A 22,623-nucleotide genomic window follows, 5' to 3' on the forward strand; every position below is an offset into this window, starting at 1 on the left:
TCACAGCTGCTCTTGGGTTGAGAAGTCATTCTCCAAACCTAATCGCAAACAAAGAAAAGATTAAAACACATGATGGTCCAACACAATAGGGGAGAGGGGCATAGGGAAGGTAAGGGAGAGGAGATAAAAAGAAAAGACTTCCTCCGTGTCAGGTAAGCAGTCTCAAAGTGTACCCTCACCAACTTACCGGACTGAGTGAGTTCTGAACATCCCTCGCTGTCCTCTGATCCTGCGTCCAAGTCTTCTTGGGCCTCTTTCTGGTGTCTGTCTTGACTCTTTAGTGTGTTTTTCAGTTCTTTCCCAGGCTTGCCTGAAAAACACAAAAAGATGGAACATACATAAGAGTAACAAAAAATCCACATATTAGCAAGCAACGACATTACATTTTTCTTCAGAACTCACTCAGCCTGGTAAGTTTGATGGTGAACTGTTCCGTTGCTTTACGAAAGCAGCCGGTGTCTACCGTCACAAATTTACCAGGCTAAGTCAGTTCTGAACACCTGTCACTCGAGCTTTAGCTGTCAGGTTCATACTCACTGATGCAGCCGGTGTCACTCAGCTGGTGTTTTGTATCATATTTGTACAACAGCTGATGAAACTATAAAAAAAATGTATCAGTGTAACTTCCTGATAGTTGCTGATTGAAAATACAATCTACATAAGACATTCTAAATCAGCAGGTTTTGCATTGGTGGAGTTTTGGCTTGCTTGGTGACATCACCAGGTGGTCTAAGTTAATAGACCAATAACAAAAAGTTTGAAATCTCTCTGCCAATAACAGCTAGTTTTGAGGCTACATTTCCCCCCCATTAGTGGATTGATCCATGTTTTGATGCTATATAGTGTTTGTTTACATTTACTTTGTTTACCCACATTGGAGTAAAACAAGCTTATATGTTGAGGTTCTGATGGGGTACAACAGTTGAACTAAGCTCATGAGGCATTTATAAGTTATATTCTTCAAGAATCAATATCATTAAATTGCAGGTCCAAAAATGGATTTTGCAACTGCCGATTGCCACTTTAAAATGCAGGAAATGAAGGGGTGGTTGACGGTTGGCTACATACCTTGGCACGAGAGATTCCTGCATTTTATCCGTGTTCTGACGAGAACCATTTTAAAATAGACATGTCATTAATAATGTATAGTATGACAGATTACCTATGGCAGCAACAACTGTCTCTCCCAATCAAGCCTTCCCTTCTAGCACCGCACTGTCTCTGCCAGTCCTGAGGCAAACAAAACATGTTTCACAAAAAAATTAAATATGTATTTGGACCATCCGGATATCCATATTTGAATAGTGCAATATTTCAAATGCCTATCCCTAGCTGCCATTTCAAAATAAAACCACTGCTAAACAAAATGTCTCACATTGTGGACTAGTGCAAATAACTCGGCCTGCCACAGGAAAGCTACCGAGCTAGGACCACATTTGCATCAGAATGTAGCTAGCTACCAGTAGCTAGTTTAACATTACTCCTATGGAGTTTTGTTAACATTATGCACAACACTAAATTATTTCATATGAAGAACATCTAAGACATCATAACAAAGATAAGCAATGCAATAATAATCCATTCCGAAATGTATTAATGTCTTACTCCAGCAACATTAGCAGCTAGCTGGCTAATTAACCATCAGTATAGCCAGGGAAAATGGCTCGCTAGCTAGCTGCTAGCTAGCTAACACAATGCTTCAACATAGCTAATACTTTTCCATGCATCGACGAAATGTAGGTCGCTACAGCTACATTGGCCTAGTTATTGTTGAATAATAACAAAGCTAGGTAAATTCATTTAAAATAATATCGCCAGTCATTTCGAAATACTTACAGCTGAAATACACTGCTGTTTTCTTTGTGAGCATGGTGAGCTGGAGAAAGCCGCATCAACATGTAGAGTTCTGGGGGATGGGACAAGATCGCCAAATAGACCCTGGCTTTGGATCAGGTTTGAATTCCCCCCCGCTAATGATCCTTGTTAGGTTTGGGGAGGGGAAGCTGATCCTAGATCTGTATCTAGTGGAAACTTCGCCCCAGCACATAAAAGAGAGAAGGGGGGAGGAGAGAGAGCGTCGCTCTCAGGAATGACAGGACACGTACAAAATCTACCAGTAAGAAATTGGTTTCAGAATATAATATATTACCTTTAGCAGTTCTAATGTCTTCATTTGCTCCATTTCATTAGTCTTGTTGATTGATTGCCGATATCTAGTTTCACAGAAAAGATGGTGTTGATAAAGAGCATCCATCTGTGTTTGTAATGCATTCATAGACATATAGTTCATTCTGGTGGTCCTACCCATCACCCACTTCACTCCATTAACCCTAAACTTGCTGCTCACATGGTGGTTTGTCTAAATCTATTTGACTTTAGGTTAGTTAAGGTTAAGAAGGTAAAGATTGTGTTAGGCTGTGTCGGGAGCTCTAGTGGCAATGCTGCCTCACCCAGATCACACATTGCCCTATATAAGTATATATTGTAGCAAGCTTAACCCAACACTTACCACCTTCTGATCTCTTGGTGTAATGGATAAGGTGTTGGCTTGCTAGTCGCTGGACCGGGGTTCAACTCCCAGTTGGAGCTACCCCCAAATTTGTTACATCTGAATCAGTAGGGGGTAGTGCCTGTGAAGCCATCTAAGATGTGTGTACACGTGAGAGAATGTAATGTAGCAACCTTAATCCAACACCGAGCAAACTCATCTTGAGGTTTGGACATCTTGGTGTAGCACTTAAGGTGTTTGCTTGACAGTTGATGGACCCATGTTCAAAACCTGTTTTGGGCGACCGCCTGAATTCACAAAAAAATATTTGTTTGCCTACGGGCAGGGGGACCTGGTTTTGAGACAAAAGAGGCATTACACCATTGCTGTTTGCAAAAAAAAAAACACTACATTGGTGGAAGCAGTGGAATTGTCCTTTGGGAGAGGTGTGCACATTTCATGGGCAGGATCTGTACCCGGGCCTCCTATGGGAAAAACCAGTGTCTTGACCATAAGACCAAGATGTAATGCCCTCTTGAGCTGAGGGTGACACTGATTTTAAACTTGCAGGCAGGACTACCTCATTACCAGATCATGAGACATGGGATAGTGTAAAGGGAACTTTGCCTAGGAAGCCCATGCCAGATCGCAATTGTAAATGAGAACTTCTTCTCAACTAGCCTACTTGGTTAAATAAAGGTGAAATATATATATATTTTTTAAGTGTTAGAAGGTGGAAGATAGATAATTAGTCCAGTAACTGAAAGGTCACTGGTTTGAGTCCTGAGTCAGGCAACAAAACGTGGGATTTGATCTGAACTGGCAGATCTGTGACCAAACCCTTCAGAAAAACACATTTCCTTTGTTCCCCGTAATTTGGACTAATAAATTGTACTGGCGCCGGAGAGGATGGCTGCCGTTTTATTGGCTCTTAACCAACCGTTCTATTTTGTTTGTTTTTTCACGTTGTTTGATACTTATTTTGTACATAATGTTGCTGCTACCGTCTCTTATGACCGAAAAGAGGTTCTGGACATCAGAACAGCGATTACCCACCTTGAATTGGACAAAATAATTTTTCTTTAATGAGTCAGACGAGAGGGATTTACTCCAGACACCTGAACAGGCCCTCATCCCTGTCATTCGTAGGAAAAAAAGACATAGATTCGCAGGAGATCGGGGTGCCATGTGAGGATCAGACAAAGAGTGGCTAATCTGCCTTTGCCATCCGTACTGTTAGCCAACGTACAATAGCTGGAAAATAAATGGGACGAACTAAAAGCACGTATATCCTACCAACGGGACCTTAAAAACTGTAATATCTTATGTTTCACAGAGTCGTGGCTGAACGACGCCATTAATAACATACAGCTGGCGGGTTATACACTATCGGCAGGAAGGAACAGCAGCCTCTGGTAAGACAAGGGGTGGCGGTCTATGTATATTTTGTAAACAACAGCTGGTGCACGATATCTAAGGAAGTCTCAAGGTTTTGCTCGCCTAAGCTAGAGTATCTCTTGATAAGCTGTCGACCACACTATTTACCAAGAGATTTTTCACCTATATTCCTCGTAGCTGTCTATTTACCACCACAAACCGATGCTGGCACGAAGACCGCACTCAATGAGCTGTATACCGCCATAAGCAAACAGGAAACCGCTCATCCAGAGGCGGCGCTCCTAGAGGCCGGGGACTCTAATAGAGGGAAACTTAAATCAGTTTGACCTAATTTCAACCAGCATGTTAAATGTGCAACCAGAGGGGGGAAAAAAATAACTCGAGACCACCTTTACTCCACACACAGACATGCGTACAAAGCTCTCCCTCGCCCTCCATTTGGCAAATCTGACCATAATTATATCCTCCTGATTCCTGCTTACAAAAATGTTTTAAGCAGGAAGCATCAGTTACTCAGTCTATAAAAAAATGGTCAGATGAAGCAGATGCTAAAATACAGGACTGTTTTGCTTGCACAGACTGGAATGTGTTCCTGGAATTCTTCCGATTGCATTGAGGAGTACACCACATCAATCACTGGCTTCATCAATACGTGCATCGATGACGTCGTCCCCACAGTGACTATACGTACATACCCCAACCAGAAGCCATGGATTACAGGCAACATCCGCACAGAGCTAAAGGGTAGAGCTTCCGCTTTCAAGGAGCGGGACTCTAACCCAGAAGCTTATAAGAAATCCCGCTATGCACGCCGACGAACCATCAAACAGGCAAAGTGTCAATACAGGACTAAGATCGAATCGTACTACACCGGCTCCGACGCTCGTCGGATGTGGCAGGGCTTGCCAACTATTACAGACTACAAAGGGAAGCAAGGCCGAGAGCTGCCCAGTGACACGAGCCTACCAGACAAGCTAAATAACTTCTATGCTCGCTTCAAGGCAAGTAACACTGAAACATGCATGAGAGTATCAGCTGTTCCGGACGACTGTGTGATCATGCTCTCCGCAGCCGATGTAAGACCTTTAAACAGGTCAACATTCATAAGGCCGCAGGGCCAGATAGATTACTAGGCCGTGTACTCCGAGCATGCTCTGACCAACTGGCAAGTGTCTTCACTGACATTTTCAACCTCTCCTTGTCGGAATCTGTAATACCAACATGTTTCAAGCAGACCACCATAGTCCCTGTGCCTTAGAACACTGAAGTAACCTGCCTAAATGACAACCGACCCGTAGCACTCACATCTGTAACCATGAAGTGCTTTGAAAGGCTGGCCATGGCTCACATCACCACCATTATCCCAGAAACCCTAGACCCACTCCAAATTGCATACCGCCCCAACAGATCCACAGATGATGCAATCTCTATTGCACTCCACACAGCCCTTTCACACATGGACAAAAGGAGCACCTATGTGAGAATGCTATTCATTGACTACATCTCAGCGTTTAACACCATAGTGCCCTCAAAGCTCATCACTAAGCTAAGGACCCTGGGACTAAACACCGCCCTCTGCAACTGGATCCTGGACTTCCTGACGGGCCACCCCCAGGTGGTAAGGGTTAGGAAAACTCCAACACCATCATTAAGTTTGCCGATGACAACAGTGGTAGACCTGATTCACCGACAACAACGAGAAAGCCTATAAGGAAGAGGTCAGAGTCCTGACAATGTGGTGCAAGGACAACAACCTTATCGACGGGGCTGTAGTGGAGAGGGTTGAGAGCTTCAAGTTCCTTTGTGTCCACATCACCAAAGTATAAATGGTCCAAACACACCAAGACAGTCGTGAAGAGGGCACGACAAAGCCTATTCCTCCACAAGAGACTGAAAAGATTTGGCATGGGTTCTCAGATCCTCAAAAAATTCTACAGCTGCACCATCAAGAGCATCCTGACTGGTTGAATCACTGACTGGTATGGCAACTGCTCGGACTTTGACCGCAAGGCACTACAGAGGGTAGTGCGTACGGCCCAGTACATCACTGGAGCCAAGCTTCCTGCCATCCAGGACCTCTATACCAGGCGGTGTCAGAAGAAGGCCCTAAAAACGATCAAAGACTCTGACATTGACTCTGTACCGGTACCCCCTGTATATAGCCTCGCAATTGCTATTTTGCTGCTGCTCTCTAATTATTTGTTACTTTTATTTTAAATATCTATTTTTTACTTAACACTTATTTTTCTTAAACTGCAGTGTTGGTTAAGGGCTTGTAAATAAGCATTTCAATGTATTCGGCGCATGTGACAAATACAATTGTATTTGAGATGACCTTTGCTGATTAAACAACTTGTGTTAAGGATCTGTCACAAACTACATACATACCATTTCAGTCCTGGCCAAACAAGCTGTTGAGGTAGTCTTTATGACGTACATAAGGCTGAAAGGAGGAAAAAGACAGGAAGAGGTCATCATCATTGACTTACTGGTGTTCTTCCATGCCGTCCATGGGAGGGGTGCGTCAACTTTGAAGTGGGTTGAGTCACTGACGTGGTCTTCCTGTCTGGGTTGGCGCCCCCCCTTGGGTTGTGCCATGGCGGAGATCTTTGTGGGCTATACTCGGCCTTGTCTTCGGACGGTAAGTTGGTGGTTGTAGACATCCCTCTAGTGGTGTGGGGGCTGTGCTTTGGCAAAGTGGGTGGGGTTATATCCTGCCTGTTTGGCCCTGTCCGGGGGTATCATCGGATGGGGCCACAGTGTCTTCTGATCTCTCCTGTCTCAGCCTCCAGTATTTATGCTGCAGTAGTTTATGTGTCGGGGGGCTAGGGTCAGTCTGTTACATCTGGAGTATTCTCTTGTCTTATCCTGTGTGAATTTAAATATGCTCTCTCTAATTCTCTCTTTCTTTCTTTCTCTCGGAGGACCTGAGCCCTAGGACCATGCCTCAGGACTACCTGGCATGATGACTCCTTGCTGTCCCCAGTCCACCTGGCAATGCTGCTGCTCCAGTTTCAACTGTTCTGCCTGCGGCTACGGAACCCTGACCTGTTCACCGGACGTGCTTGTTGCACCCTCGACAACTACTATGATTATTATTATTTGACCATGCTGGTCATTTATGAACATTTTAACATCTTGACCATGTTCTGTTATAATATCCACCCGGCACAGCCAGAAGAGGACTGGCCACCCCTCATCGCCTGGTTCCTCTCTAGGTTTCTTCCTAGGTTTTTGGCCTTTCTAGGGAGTTTTTTCCTAGGGAGTTTTCCTAGCCACCGTGCTTCTTTCACATGCATTGCTTGCTGTTGGGGTTTTAGGCTGGGTTTCTGTACAGCACTTTGAGATTTCAGCTTGATGTACGAAGGGCTAGATAAATAAATTTGATTTGATCATAGAAAAGACTATACACCTGCCTGAAAGGCTATAATAATATTTCATCAGTGTACTGTATGTACATGAATTAAGGACAAATCTGACATTAGGCCACTTTGGGTTACAAAAACATCTGCCACGTTTTGATTTTGGGGTGAACTATAATACAAGTATTATTACAGTGCACCAACAGGAATAAGCACTACACACTCAGTCACTCACGTCTATATATGCACTGTGCTATTCCATCTCATCTAGTCTGACGCCACACACCTCCCTCTTCTCCCCCTCCGTCTCAACTTGAGTGCAACACACAGCATCATAACACAGTAAATGGCTTGTACTGTATGAATTCTGCTACCAAGTCAGTGACCCTTATTTGAGCTAGGGGGTAAAGCATTTTGACTTCAGCGGGTGCGGGTCACTGGCCTGCAGGGCTCCTTGCCTTTGTTGAAGTCTGGTTTGATGGTAATCACTTCCATTCCATCTGCTCTTATCGTGCACAACAAGCATTCCTTCTCCTTTTGGCCAAGTCTGAGGAATACAAGAATACAATGCCACTTTTCAATTCCTGAATTGGAATGTAACTTCAAAGTTATTACATACAAAGCAGTGTAATAAGTGCATAGGCTACATAGTGGTTTTTCCCCTTGTGCTACGCACTTGCCCGGTGGTCCCAGGTCCCCCATGATGTGCATGGTCTGTACAGGTGTGTTGACCACGTGGCTGGTCTTCACAAAGTCCTCCGAGGGCTCCCAGGTAAATCAGCCTGGACTTGGGGAAGGTGCTGTCACTGCAGACCAACAGAATACCACAACACGTTTTGCATACAAGGGTAATGTGAACATACGGTACACTGTTTGTCTTCAAAGCAGCACATCACACATCAATGTTGCTTCAATTACATTCACTTTAATAATAATTCACTTTGGTGAGTAACAAGGACCTACACTGGCTGTCTGTCCTGTCGTCTGTGTCTGACATTGGCCATCCTATGTGGCAGGAAGGTAGGGTTGGACTTGACCTGCCTCACCATACTCTGGGAAAGCTGTAGTGAGTATAAAAAAAACAGCTTTAAAACACTAACGTTTCTTTGGGACAGAAACAAGGTAAATTCTTTGTTTTGAATAATGAAATTGTCACGTCTGCTCCCGCTCCCCCTCTCTGGAGCACGAGGTCGCCAGGCTGCTCATCATTACACACACCTGTCACCATCGTTACGCGCACCAGCGCTTCATCGGACTCACCTGGATCACGTCATTGATTGCCTCCCCTATATCTGTCACTTCCTCAGTTTCATTCCCTTGTCTACATTGATGTCGTTTTGTTTCTCTTGTCCAGACACTGTTCTTCTTTAGTTTCATGTCTTTTTATTAATAAATCCTCACCCTGTACTTGCTTCCTGTCTCCTAGCGTCTGTGGTTATGGAACCGTTACAGAAATGGAGATTCAGTAGAAACCCACCCCTTCCCAATTGGTGTAGCAGTCAGAATCGGTGTAGGTGAAAATCCTGCGGTTCCGTCTGCCCCTGGTCCGCTCCAGAGCCATGATCTCTGTGTGGTACTGTCTCTCCAGTGGAGTCTGGTATACTGCCTCACTCTGGAACAAAACCACTTCAAATTACACAAACACACACACACACACACACACACACACACACACACACACACACACACACAATGCAACATCAAACTATCCTAAACAGTAAAGTCTTATTTGTTATAAGGACACTGGTAGAGGACCTACCTGACTGAACAGCTTCTCCTGCCAGCCTACCACCAACTCCTCCTCATCATCTCCGGCTGAAAACAAAACCAAGATGTTCTGGTCCATATCTAGCCACCACGAAAATAACATCTACTCAACTAAGAAGCATTTAACATCTTTCGTTTTTTTTGAAAACATCTAACATCTTTCTGTTTCAAAACAGTGTTAATACCTGATTGAGGCCTGAGTTGAGGGTGTCCAGCTCAATGCCTCTCCCTCTCCTTTTAGTCAAAACAGCTGCTGAAGGTGTTGGGAGAGGGCTTGCTGTGGAGGTGAATCTCTGAATACGGATCCTGTAACACCATTGTAAATATAAACAAGGTAAACAGGATTCTAGCTAGCTAATAACAGTTTCATGGCAAACTCAGGGATCAGGTCAAGCAATATACTGGGTGTTTATCATCATCTGCTTTGAGAGCTAACGTTAGCTAACGACATTGTCTTGCTTTTATGGCAATGCAAGGAATAAAAGCCACACAAAGGCCAACTGCAACTTACTTAATTGTAAGGTTTTTGAACAGCATCTCGGGAACAGATAGGTAGCTCTCCGGTGTCGGTGCTGCAGCCGTCTGCCATGTTGTAACGTTAGGAACTTTATTGATGGCTAGCTAACTAGCTAGATTAGCAACATACACACACGCGCAGCAAGCAATTTAGACAATTTTGTAGCTAGTACTTTTCACAAGCGTCTGCTCGTTGCATGGTAACAACAGTCTGCCTGCCTGGTTGGGTTTCTGGCGAGCAATCCAACTATTTATTGGTTCACTACCGCCACCTACCGTGGGATCCAGTCCAGAGCAGCAGAATAAACCCCCCCACTGATAACAGGTAAGGTAATATCAGTACAATAATATTCCCTTGCTGTAAAAAGTTTAAGAAGCCCCTGATGTAATTAATTAAGACAAAAATCTGTCTGACACAAATAATTGCAATTTAAAAAGCTTTATTGGAAATACACGTTTCAAACAGCACAATTCAAGTACAGATGAGTGTAGCTAAATCAGATACATGCTAATTTAGTTTAAATGTGATGCAGTCCTCCAGTCCCAGTTCATTGCACTCTTTTGACATGCTTCAGACCAGATGCATGCTCCACTTCAGTGTACAATGGTCCTGAATTTGCATATCACAGTGTTTGAAGCTTTCTACGTTCTGCATCTCTCTGCTGTCTTTCATCTGAAGCCATATCCTCCAGGGTCTAAACAGGTGTAGGATTTCCATCTCTGTGTGGGAGACCAGATATTGCAATGGAGACCAGTAAGGGGCCCTCACCTCTTCACATTGGCCCAAGGATACCAGTGACACTGCCCTAAGGTTGGTGCTGTTCTTTGGATGAGACTGTGGAGACAGAGGTCTTATCTCTCTGTGGTTACTAAAGATGTCATGGCACTTATGACATGAGTAGAGGTGTTGACCCTGCTTCTCCTGGATATATTTCCAAGCCTAAGCATGTAAATCCAACTCATTATCATAGGCTGGATGGAGACCAATATCGTTTTTTATTTTTACTATTGCTGCATGTCTCAAAATATAAGAATGAGACCAATATATGTATTTTGCTAATCATAATTCCTGTCTCTGAAATTACGTTTGTGTGTGTTGTAGGAATAACCAATACTCAAATCTGTGTGTGTGTGTGTGTGTATGTGTGTGTGTGTGTGTGTGGTGTGTGTGTGTGTGTGTGTGTGTGTGTGTGTGTGTGTGGTGGTAGAAGGTAATAGTTGGCCATTATTTCTTTGAACATCTCAGTTTGGGCAGCAGCCACTGAAGAAACCTGTCAATCAAAACCACAGGAGAATAAATAGTATTATAAACTGGGTGGTTTCGATCCCTGAATGCTGATTGGCTGACAGCCGTGGTATATTTAAGCAATAAGGCACGAGGGGGTGTGGTATATGGTCCAATATACCACACCTAAGGGCTGTTCTGTAAGCACAACACGACATGGAGTGCCTGGATACAGCCCTTAGCCGTGGTATATGGCCATATACCACAAACCCCCAAGGTTTCTCTTTTGCTATTATGAACTGGTTTACCAATGTAATTAGTGCAGTAAAATTAAATGCTTTGTCATACCTGTGGTATACGGTCTGATATACCACTTCTCGCCTCTCTATTTCCTCACTCTTCCTCAAACTCTTCTTTTCCTCTTTCTTGTCCTCCTCCTTACTTTCTCCAACATTTCCCATCTGTTGCATCTTACTGGCCTTCTCTTGCTTCACTACTTTTTTGGCCTTGCCCTTGTTTTTCTTATTGACCTTCCCTTCCTGAATATTTTGGACAAGGAGATAAAGTAATGTAAGCTTATGGGTTTCTCTTCTCTTGAGCTACGATACCTAGAGCTATGCTATACTGTAGAAGGACTTATGCTATACTATAGAAGGACTTAAGCCAATATTCCCTTCTTGTATTTCCTCTCACCTGTGGGGCCACTCCAGCCATTTCCTGGAGCAGCTTCCTGCCAGGACTCGCTCAGGTTGGTGATGGGAGCCAGGCGAGGGCTGTGGCGGTATGGGAAGTTCTCTGTTCGGGGCGGAGCGATAATGACAGGGCTGAGAGGAGTCAGAGGCCTTGGGACATTTACTGGGTAGGGAGAGCCTACAGCAGAGGGCAGGGCCCGTAGGGCTTCAGCCAGGGTCCGGTGTGCTGAGGTCACAAGAGGAGAGAGACCATTCTTGACAGATACAGGACCTGAGTCCTTCCCTGGGCTCTGTAGGACCAGAAAGTAAAGTAACATATCAGGAAAGTGCTATGTTCAACACAATCTGTAGAAATACTTTATAACTACTCTATACATATTGCAGATACATGACTACACTCAATAAGTAATTGTCTGCATCATTTCCAATCCCCCATGTGTATAATATATATATATATATATAAACAAATGTAATATGCAGAACTTACCAGGAAGTCTGACTCATCGAAGGAGTGGAGAGACAGATCATCATCCATAACCCTCACGTCAAGCTTGGTCACCTTTCCATCCTCAACTTTCAGCGGTGGTGTCCTCCTTTCATGATCCTCATCATCACACTGTGTATCAGAGTCAACTAGTCAGAGACCATCCTCCTCACAGTGATGTCACTCAACAAAGACATGGACGGTAGGGTACAACTCTTTTACCTCCGATTCACAGTCAGTGAAGGAGTAGATGGAAAAGTCATCAGAACTGGAGGATGAGAGTCACATCATATTTTCTCTCCATCAGCCGAGTCACCCTTCCAGACTGAGGAGACAGAGAAAGGCATGTACTCATGGCAGCCATAGAATACACTGGCATTGACCCTCAAGGAAATGTAGAATATGTAGGCAATCCAACATGGTTGTACAAGTAGTGAGTAATACATGGGTAACTGAAAATGCAATAAATGCAACTCCCATAACATTAGGGGGGGGTCTAAAGACCTTCCATAGAATAGGATTATTTAGCATCTCGAATGGATGATTGTCAATTCAACCAAGCCACCCAAAATGGCCATATGAATCAACAGATTGATCTATCTGTTGTGTCTCTATGGGAACAGCAGAGATGACCTGGCTGAGAGGCTCTGGATTGATGCTCCATCCATCCCCAGATGTTTGGTCCTGCCCATAGCTCACAATGATTGGCTGTTAACAGTAAAGAATGAATTCAACACTGCTTTGCTCATTTTGGCCTTGAATTGTGTATCAATAAATAATGTAAGTACTGTTATGTGGTTGAATTTGAATGTGACTTACAGGCCTTTTGTGGATCTGAGGGGTCTGCACTGAAGTAGACTGTCAAGACAGCATTCAATGTGGTTAGATAGGGATTTCTGCATTTGCTTTCATTCTGATAACTGCAGTTTGTACATGCAGAATGCATAACTAATGTGTATGTGTTATTGTTTCAGGTCGGATATGACTTACAGGCTTTGGCCTTCTGTGCACCTTGCCGGTTGGCCATAACACGGAATCAGGGGTGTTCACCCTCACTGGTTTCAACTGTCAACACAACACTCAATTTAAAATGTGATAATATAACAAAAACAGGACAAACAAACAAATATTTGATATTTACCACATAAGGGCGGCGTCTTAAAGCTCTTTTGATTCTCTCATCATTACGGTCCATCTTTCTTTCTGAGGGAAACATTTCCATCAATTGATTGACACAAAACACATCCTGACACAGACACACAAAGATGGCATTCCAAATGGCGCCCTATTCCCTATATATATATATATATATATGTTGGGAAGGAGGTGCCCCAAAAGGCCAAAGATTACCTGCAACAAACCTGAGTGAAGAAAACGATTGTAGATTAAATCAAATCTGAACACAGTTTATGTAGTGAATTAATGCATGGCTACGTCATTTTATATCACAGCTTTATGACCGCGCATAATACGTCACAAGAAAAAAGCTTGTTTGGAGCCGGACTGGTGGTCGCATCTTCTCACTGGTTGTAGCTCAATAACGAACGTGATGTGCTTATTATATCCTAATGACTGAGTAATGGTTGTATCGATGGTTGGTTGACGTTTTACATAGATAGGCCAACATGATATCAACAGGAATTTGTAAGTCGCTCTGGATAAGAGCGTCTGCTAAATGACTTAATTGTAAATGTAAATGTAAACAGGAAGAAACCATTCCTTGCCAAATATTTTTTATTATTTTACTTTGAGTAACATTAAGGGACCACAATGGAAGCCGTTTACTTTATTGTGTTGTCCCTGGCCTGACACGTTTTATTTAATTAAACGGTTTTATTATTTTATTAAACTGTCAAATCAAATATATCTATCTAGCTTTCTATCTAACTCAAATGAGCTGTTGAGGACTCTTTGGTCATCACATTTCAGGCACAAGCCAGCAGGTGGAAGTGTCTTTAAATGCAGCACTGCCTTAGCGCACTTCATGATCTGCGCAACAGTAACTTTGTGGTTGTGAAAGTGATTAATCCAAATGTGGAAGTCCAGTACATTTGTTTTGGTTTATCAAGCTAGCTACTCAAGTCTTGGCTAAAGTGTTGTGCAATATTGGAGGAAAAGTGTCGTAACTGACATGTTGTATTGTGCTTGAATATCCTCTAGTAATTTGACAAGTATGCACTGAGCATCAACATGATCACCCGAATAGTTTAGAAAGATGTGGTTCAGAGGTTCAAGAGTTTTACTACTGAGTTCAGGCTAAAAAGTGGCATTGTTGCTGTCATTATAGTATCATTTGTTTTGTTTACTGTCACTACATATTTCGGTTTATCAGAGGATGTCTAAAGTCTTGGAACTACAGTTTTTGCCAATGGGCATGGTACGTTAGCAAGGAGGGATTGGGTGATTTAAGAATCATATGCTCGGTAGCTAGCTAGCTACTTTGTATGGGACTGTTGTAACGTTATCTAGCTTGCTACAACTTGTAGCTAACGTTAATGACGTAACATATGGTGCCAGTAGGCTACAGCAGCAAGCTAGAGCACAACACATCAATGCCGCTGATGTCTGTCAACCCGTTAATTTCAGTTTTAATCCTCTCCTCTTCCTTTGTGGTACACAAGCTCATCACATACTCCTTCCACCACAAGACAGTGACCCAGCTACTCTTCAGCATTGGGGTTCTGGTGCACCTCTGTGGTGGGATTGAGAAGAGTGTGGACACTATTTGGATTCCTCCTCATGTTTCAGCTGCTCTCTATCAGCACAGGGGTGTTGTACACCCTCCTGGGGCTGGTACTGTTTGGTGCATCTGCCAAAAATCAAGGGGAGGGGTTAGTTCCTGTATCTCTCTCCCTTATGTGTATGGCCACAGTGGTTATGGTTGAGGGCTTTCTTTTTGGGGCCATGTTAGCCCTGGCTGTTTCTGGTCATCGTAACACTTTTGGTCCCACACACTGTCTTCCTCTGCAACCCCATCATCGCAGGGGGATCTCTATCCTTACTCCAACCTTATTTTGGTTGAAAATAACCATGATACACTGCAGTATGTCACAGCTTTAAGTGTGCTTAGTAGTGTAGTTAAGTTGTAATATGTTTATGTGCGGCCATGTGGTCTAAGGCACTGCATCTTCAGTCTACAGTCCCTGGTTCAAATCCAGGCTGTAATCACATCCGGCCGTGATTGGGAATCCCATAGGACGGTGCACAATCGGCCCAGCGCTGTCCGGGTTTGGCCAGGGTAGGCCGTCATTGTAAATAAGAATTTGTTCTTAACTGACTTGCCTAGTTAAATAAAGGTTAAATAAAAATAAATGATATACTTGAAATTTGTGTTGAGTCATCATGTTGTACATAACGGGATGTTTGGTTAGGAAAATCTACCATCACTGTGTCACACATTCTCCTTATCTTGCTCTGGGGAAACATGGAAAGGGCTGGCACCCACTTCTAGACATGTCTGATGCTAGGGCATCAGTGTTGGACAAGAAGATGCCTTTCAGGCTGCTGAGGGACAACTTTGGTTTTAGAAGTGTTTTTCTTTTTTCATCCGGTTGGACAAATACTCCAAACAGCCTACCCAATCGTGTCCTCTTGGCCCTAAAGCACACTTTTGCCTCGTTTTGTATCACCTTTCAGTGCTAAATCTGGGGGGGGGACAAAAATGCAATTTCAGAATGTGGGGGAGGGGGGCATGTCTCCCTGTCCCCAGTGAAAGTTGTGCCCCTGAACATTGATGTCCTGTATGACCTTGCATCAATAGAGAAGGAAGACGGTCCACCCACCCTGAGTACTGAGAAAGCACTAGACGCATCATTTATCCTATAAGACGAGAGGTCATTAAATTAACATGATTGCTGGGTGCAAGCCAGAGTACATGATGTACTACAGTATAATGAGGAGCAGTTTCAATAGATGATCCTCAGCTGTAATTGAATACTGTACAATAGGCAGCTAGTGGTCCTCATGATTAGATAGAGAATCACTGTTTAGTTAGATAAGCTCTCTGTAATCTCTCCACATTCTCATTGGTTGCAGAATCATTCCTACCCAGTCCAAGCCAACGCTCCAGTTTCCTCCAACCTACAGGCTACCGATACCACACCAAAGACATTTGAAGGCAGGGCCCACTCCTACTATACACAGGGGAGCCCTGTTTAGTTCTCAGGTTATTATGTTCACAACCATGGAAATGGCCTCAAGCATAGCTTTGGGTAAAGTCACGAACATGAACACAGCTGCAGCCACAGTCAAGGACATAATCATGGACACAGTCATTGGCAGACATCTGCCTCTCAATCCAGCAGTCACTGGGGCCCAGTGGCTCAACATCTACATCTACATTCTCAACATTCTCTCCAGTCTGTGTCTGTCAGTGCCCCCCAGAGTTTCACAGCAAACATGCCCAATTCACTGCCAAGATCTGTGATGGTTCACCCAGGGGCACCTGTGTCTTCATTGACAGATTGATGACATAGAAAACTCTTTGAATGACATTACATTTAAAAAATGACTACAATAAATGCCTATTAAGTGCCAAATAAAGTATAACAGGGTTTCAAATTATATATTATATAGTGAGAGGAAAAAAGTATTTGATCCCCTGCTGATTTTATACTTTTGCCCACTGACAAAAATGATCAGTCTATCATTTTAATGGTAGGTTTATTTGAACAGTAAGAGACAGAATAACAACAAACAAATCCAGAAAAATGCATGTCAAAAATGTTATAAATTGATTTGCATTTTAATGAGGGAAATAAGTATTTGACCACCTCTCAATCAGAAAGATTTCTGGCTCCCAGGTATTTTATACAGGTAAGGAGCTGAGATTAGGAGCACACTCTTAAAGGGAGTGCTCCTAATCTCAGTTTGTTACCTGTATAAAAGACAACTGTCCACAGAATCAATCAATCAATCAGATTCCAAACTCTCCACCATGGCCAAGACCAAAGAGCTATCCAAGGATGTCAGGGAAAAGATTGTAGACCTACACAAGGCTGGAATGGGCTACAAGACCATCGCCAAGCAGCAGACCAAAATGGAGCTCTTTGGCATCAACTCAACTCGCCGTGTTTGGAAGAGGAGGAATGCTGCCTATGACAACAAGAACACCATCCCCACCGTCAAACATGGAGGTGGAAACATTATGCTTTGGGGGTGTTTTTCTGCTAAGGGGACAGGACAACTTCACCGCATCAAAGGGACGATGGATGGGGCCATGTACCGTCAAATCTTGGGTGAGAACCTCCTTCCCTCAGCCAGGGCATTGAAAATGGGTCGTGGATGGGTATTCCAGCATGACAATGACCCAAAACACACAGCCAAGGCAACAAAGGAGTGGCTCAAGAAGAAGCACATTAAGATCCTGGAGTGGCCTAGCCAGTCTCCAGACCTTAATCCCATAGAAAATCTGTGGAGGGAGCTGAAGGTTTGAGTTGCCAAACGTCAGCCTCGAAACCTTAATGACTTGGAGAAGATCTGTAAAGAGGAGTGGGACAAAATCCCTCCTGAGATGTGTGCAAACCTGGCGGCCAACTACAAGAAACGTCTGACCTCTGTGATTGCCAACAAGGGTTTTGCCACCAAGTACTAAGTCATGATTTGCAGAGGGGTCAAATACTTATTTCCCTCATTAAAATGCAAATCAACTGCATAACATTTTTGACAGTGTTTTTCATGGATTTTTTTGTTGTTATTCTGTCTCTCGCTGTTCCCTGCCACAGGAGTTACTAGAGCGCAATGGGACAAGGACATCCCTGCCGGACAAACCCTCCCCTAACCAGGACGATGCTTAGAGAATTGTGCGCCAACCTATGGGTCTCCGGGTTGCAGCCGGCTGCGTCAGAACCTGTAATCGAACCAGGATCTATAGCTGCACAGCTAGCAACTGTGCCACTGCGCTACTTGGTAGGCTGGGTTTCATATTAAATCATGCATAAATCCCTTGTGACAAGTGGAATGGAAGCTTTTTTAATAGGAAGTTTCAGACGACAAATGAAATTGCTAAAAAATGTCTAGCCTAACGGGGGTTGACGTGTTATGCTCGACACACTAAGTTTTGCACCACAAAACAAAAAATGCAAAAAAGAGCAGAACTAGCTCATGAGCTCAACTAGGACCTGCATTTTGGAGCTATGTCTTTTACAACTCTCCCATTCACCTGTGTGAACTTCAGCTTCGTGGCATGCTAGCCTTTTACTGGCTGCGGAGAGCCTTTTCTGTTTGCATTGTGCACCAGGTTTTTATGTCTTTCCATGTTCTGTTTTTGAGAGCTGGCTCTGACCCATAACAGGCAATCCTCTTTGCCGGGAACCTTCTTTATCACTTTACATTTTCCCAAATGCTTCCAAACTGATGCTTTCTCACAGCTGCTCTTGGGCCTCTTGGGTTGAGAAGTCATTCTCCAAACCTAATCGCAAACAAAGAAAAGATTAAAACACATGATGGTCCAACACAATAGGGGAGAGGGGCATAGGGAAGGTAAGGGAGAGGAGATAAAAAGAAAAGACTTCCTCCGTGTCAGGTAAGCAGTCTCAAAGTGTACCCTCACCAACTTACCGGAGTGAGTTCTGAACATCCCTCGCTGTCCTCTGATCCTGCTTCCAAGTCTTCTTGGGCCTCTTTCTGGTGTCTGTCTTGACTCTTTAGTGGGTTTTTTCAGTTCTTTCCCAGGCTTTCCTGAAAAACACAAAAAGATGGAACATACATAAGAGTAACAACAAATCCACATATTAGCAAGCAACGACATTACATTTTTCTTCAGTAACTCACTCAGCCTGGTAAGTTTGACTGGTGGACTGCGGCTGTTCCCGTTGCTTTACGAAATCAGCCGGTGTCTACCGTCACAAATTTACCAGGCTAAGTCAGTTCTGAACAGCTGTCACTCAAGTTTTAGCTGTCAGGTTCATACTCACTGATGCAGCCGGTGTCACTCAGCTGGTGTTTGTATCATATTTGTACAACAGCTGATGAAACTATAAAAAAATGTATCAGTGTAACTTCCTGATAGTTGCTGATTGTAATTACAATCTACATAAGACATTCTAAATCAGCAGGTTTTGCATTGGTGGAGTTTTGGCTTGCTTGGTGACATCACCAGGTGGTCTAAGTTAATAGACCAATAACAAAAAGTTTGAAATCTCTCTGCCAATAACAGCTAGTTTTGAAGCTACATTTCCCTCCCATTAGTGGATTGATCCATGTTTTCAGGCTATATAGTGTTTGTTTACATTTACTTTGTTTACCCACATTGGAGTAAAACAAGCTTATATGTTGAGTTCTGATGGGGTACAACAGTTGAACTAAGCTAATGAGGCATTTATAAGTTATATTCTTCAAGAATCAATATCACTAAATTGCAGGTCCAAAAATGGATTTTGCAACTGCCGATTGCCACTTCAAAATGCAGGAAATGAAGGGGTGGTTGACGGTTGGCTACATACCTTGGCACGAGAGATTCCTGCATTTATCCGTGTTCTGACGAGAACCATTTTAAAATAGACATGTCATTAATAATGTATAGTATGACAGATTACCTATGGCAGCAACAACTGTCTCTCCCAATCAAGCCTTCCCTTCTAGCACCGCACTGTCTCTGCCAGTCCTGAGGCAAACAAAACATGTTTTCACAAAAAAAATTAAAATATGTATTTGGACCATCCGGATATCCATATTTGAATAGTGCAATATTTCAAATGCCTATCCCTAGCTGCCATTTCAAAATAAAATCACTGCTAAACAAAATGTCTCACATTGTGACTAGTGCAAATAACTCGGCCTGCCACAGCAAAGCTACCGAGCTAGGACCACATTTGCATCAGAATGTAGCTAGCTACCAGTAGCTAGTTTAACATTACTCCTATGGAGTTTTTTAACATTATGCACAACACTAAATTATTTCATATGAGAACATCTAAGACATCATAACAAAGATAAGCAATGCAATAATAATCCATTCCGAAATGTATTAATGTCTACTCCAGCAACATTTAGCAGCTAGCTGGCTAATTAACCTATCAGTATAGCCAGGAAAAATGGCTCGCTAGCTAGCTGCTAGCTAGCTAACACAATGCTTCAACATAGCTAATACTTTTCCATGCATCGACGAAATGTAGGTCGCTACAGCTACATTGGCCTAGTTATTGTTGAATAATAACAAAGCTAGGTAAATTCATTTAAAATAATATCGCCAGTCATTTCAAAATACTTACAGCTGAAATACACTGCTGTTTTCTTTGTGAGCATGGTGAGCTGGAGAAGGCCGCATCCACATGTAGAGTTCTGGGGGATGGGACAAGATCCCCAAATAGACCCTGGCTTTGGATCAGGTTTGAATTCCCCCCCGCTAATGATCCTTGTTAGGTTTGGGGAGGGGAAGCTGATCCTAGATCTGTATCTAGGGGAAACTTAGCCCCAGCACATAAAAGAGAGAAGGGGGGAGGAGAGAGAAGAGAGCGTCCGCTCTCAGGAATGACAGGACACGTACAAAAATCTACCAGTAAGAAATTGGTTTCAGAATATGAACTTGTGTTTGGGAGAAAACGTGGAGGTATGTTAACTGAGGTGCTTTGTTTGTTAGTTTGAGTTTGGTGCTCCGTACTGGTTGTCTTTGGTTGTTTTGTTTGTGTGCTGCGTTGGAGAGAGTACATTGGTTAGTTTCCAGGCCTCTGCCCAGCCTGGAAACACTTGTTGTACTCGCTGTTGGAACATTGGTCTGAGGTGAGTAGAATCAGCTGTGTACCTCGGTGGGAGATTTGGATAGGGTAGTGAAACTTACTACCTGGAGCTATAGTCTTTTTCCCCTGATAGGCTTAGCGACGTGTTTCATTTTTGGAATATGTTGGGCATTGTTAAAGTTTGTTATTTTTGTGTGGTGTCTGTGGACTGAGCAGTTGTCTCGGGAGCACATCCGTGGCTTGGTGGAATCTACCAGCGTGCTGGGGGGTTACTTCCTCGCCAGCGGGCTACAGTGCATAATTACCCACCGCAAATCTGCATGAAGACTAGGGTTGAGTTATTGTAGGTTTTGGGGAAGCTCCATATCTCATCTCTTTTCTGTGGTACCGGTGTGATTGTATTTTCTCTTGTTGTGGTCTGGTGTGCTCAGCAGAATTGTTGGAGTGACTATGAACCGTTGAGGAGTGACTATGAACCGTTGAGGAGTGACTATGAACCGTTGAGGAGTGACTATGAACCGTTGGGAGATACGGTCTCTTGTGTGACCTGTTCCTGAGTGTTATGTGACTGACCATTGTTTGGTTTTGTCGTGTTCTAACTTTCCTGTCTGTTCCCTCCTGGTCTTGTGTTCTCCTTTCCTCTTAAATGTTGCTTCCTGTGCACAAAGGTTGCTGAGGTCTGGGGAGAAGGAGGTTGGCTGGGGCAAGTGGAAGGTGAACATGTAACCTCGTAAATATGGGACGCAGAGGCTTGTGTCCAATTGGGACGCAGAGGCTTGTGTCCAATTGGGACGCAGAGGCTTGTGTCCAATTGGGACGCAGAGGCTTGTGTCCAATTGGGACGCAGAGGCTTGTGTCCAATTGGGACGCAGAGGCTTGTGTCCAATTGGGACGCAGAGGCTTGTGTCCAATTGGGACGCAGAGGCTTGTGTCCAATTGGGACGCAGAGGCTTGTGTCCAATTGGGACGCAGAGGCTTGTGTCCAATTGGGACGCAGAGGCTTGTGTCCATTTGGGGTTGTCGTGTTCTGTCGTTCCTGTCTGTTCCCTCCTGGTCTCGTTTTTCTTCTTTCCTCTTAAAAGTTGCTTCCTGTACACAAGGTTGCTGAGGTCTGGGGAGAAGGAGGTTGGCTGGGGCAAGTGGAAGGTGCACATGTAACCTCTTGTAAATTTGGGACGCAGAGGCTGGTACGTTGTTCCGGGGCCCTTGTTGGTCCCCGGTTTTATGGGGGGGGGTGTGACGACCCTCCCACTCTGTCTGCCGTATTCTCTCTTGTTCTTGTTTCTTTATTAGGAGGCGGTGGGCGGAGTTGGAAGGGTCGTCAGATGAATGGGAAACACCTGGGCTTTACCTTTAGCAGTTCTAATGTCTTCATTTGCTCCATTTCATTAGTCTTGTTGATTGATTGCCGATATCTAGTTTCACAGAAAAGATGGTGTTGATAAAGAGCATCCATCTGTGTTTGTAATGCATTCATAGACATATAGTTCATACTGGTGGTCCTACCCATCACCCACTTCACTCCATTAACCCTAAACTTGCTGCTCACATGGTGGTTTGTCTAAATCTATTTGACTTTAGGTTAGTTAAGGTAAAGATTGTGTTAGGCTGTGTCGGGAGCTCTAGTGGCAATGCTGCCTCACCCAGATCACACATTGCCCTATATAAGTATATATTGTAGCAAGCTTAACCCAACACTTACCACCTTCTGATCTCTTGGTGTAATGGATAAGGTGTTGGCTTGCTAGTCGCTGGACCGGGGTTCGAGTCCCAGTTGGAGCTACCCCCAAATTTGTTACATTGGTATCAGAAGTGGGATAGTGACTGTGAAGCCATCTAAGATGTGTGTACACGTGAGAGACTTGCTATAAAGAAGTGTGGGGGCATGCTCTCCCAAAGGAAGGAGGTAATGTAGCAACCTTAATCCAACACCGAGCAAACTCATCTTGAGGTTTGGACATCTTGGCGTAGCACTTAAGGTTTTGGCTTGACAGTTGATGGACCCATGTTCAAAAC

At 43.7% G+C, this 22,623-nt stretch overlaps 2 protein-coding genes across 10 annotated transcripts in view; both read right to left on the reverse strand.

Moving 5' to 3' along the window:
* LOC115149643 (Meckel syndrome type 1 protein-like) lies at nt 1-9,129 on the reverse strand. Its single transcript, XM_029692589.1, has 6 exons — nt 9,008-9,129; nt 8,726-8,860; nt 8,212-8,309; nt 7,969-8,054; nt 188-310; nt 1-38 (listed from the first exon to the last, which is right to left on the reverse strand). The coding sequence occupies exons 1-6, from the start codon at nt 9,116-9,118 to the stop codon at nt 1-3; spliced, it is 591 nt and encodes a 196-aa protein (XP_029548449.1). The 5' UTR covers nt 9,119-9,129.
* LOC115148722 (Meckel syndrome type 1 protein-like) overlaps nt 2,046-22,623 on the reverse strand; it is a 26,243-nt gene continuing 5,665 nt past the window's right edge. Inside the window, exons 8-12 of one of the 9 annotated variants that reach the window (XR_003866724.1) lie at nt 13,074-13,135; nt 12,923-12,997; nt 12,752-12,790; nt 12,566-12,640; nt 12,214-12,257 (exon numbers count right to left, since the gene is read on the reverse strand). Coding sequence is in view for 2 of the 9 variants with exons in the window: in XM_029690886.1 (XP_029546746.1) it covers nt 21,996-22,022 (27 nt within the window). In the remaining 7 variants the exon portion in view is untranslated. Of the gene's footprint in view, nt 2,150-12,213; nt 12,641-12,751; nt 12,791-12,922; nt 12,998-13,073; nt 13,136-18,498; nt 18,611-18,846; nt 18,907-19,467; nt 19,536-20,142; nt 20,338-21,958; nt 22,023-22,623 lie in introns of those variants that run through there. The other 8 variants (XR_003866728.1, XR_003866725.1, XR_003866723.1 and 5 more) reach the window with 8 other exon arrangements.

The sequence above is a fragment of the Salmo trutta genome, chromosome 15 (genome assembly GCF_901001165.1).
Source record: "Salmo trutta chromosome 15, fSalTru1.1, whole genome shotgun sequence".
Classification (NCBI taxonomy): Eukaryota; Metazoa; Chordata; class Actinopteri; order Salmoniformes; family Salmonidae; genus Salmo; species Salmo trutta.

Bases quoted from the DNA above. Each gene is read 5' to 3' on its own strand.
- LOC115149643 (XM_029692589.1), bottom strand. From the start codon at position 9,118: ATGTTATTTTCGTGGTGGCTAGATATGGACCAGAACATCTTGGTTTTG. The intron at 8,055-8,211 runs GTAGGTCCTTGT...GTTGGTCTGCAG, and splicing joins CGACAGGACAGACAGCCAGT to TGACAGCACCTTCCCCAAGT. The intron at 311-7,968 runs GTACAGACCATG...TGTGTTTTTCAG, and splicing joins GCCACGTGGTCAACACACCT to GCAAGCCTGGGAAAGAACTG.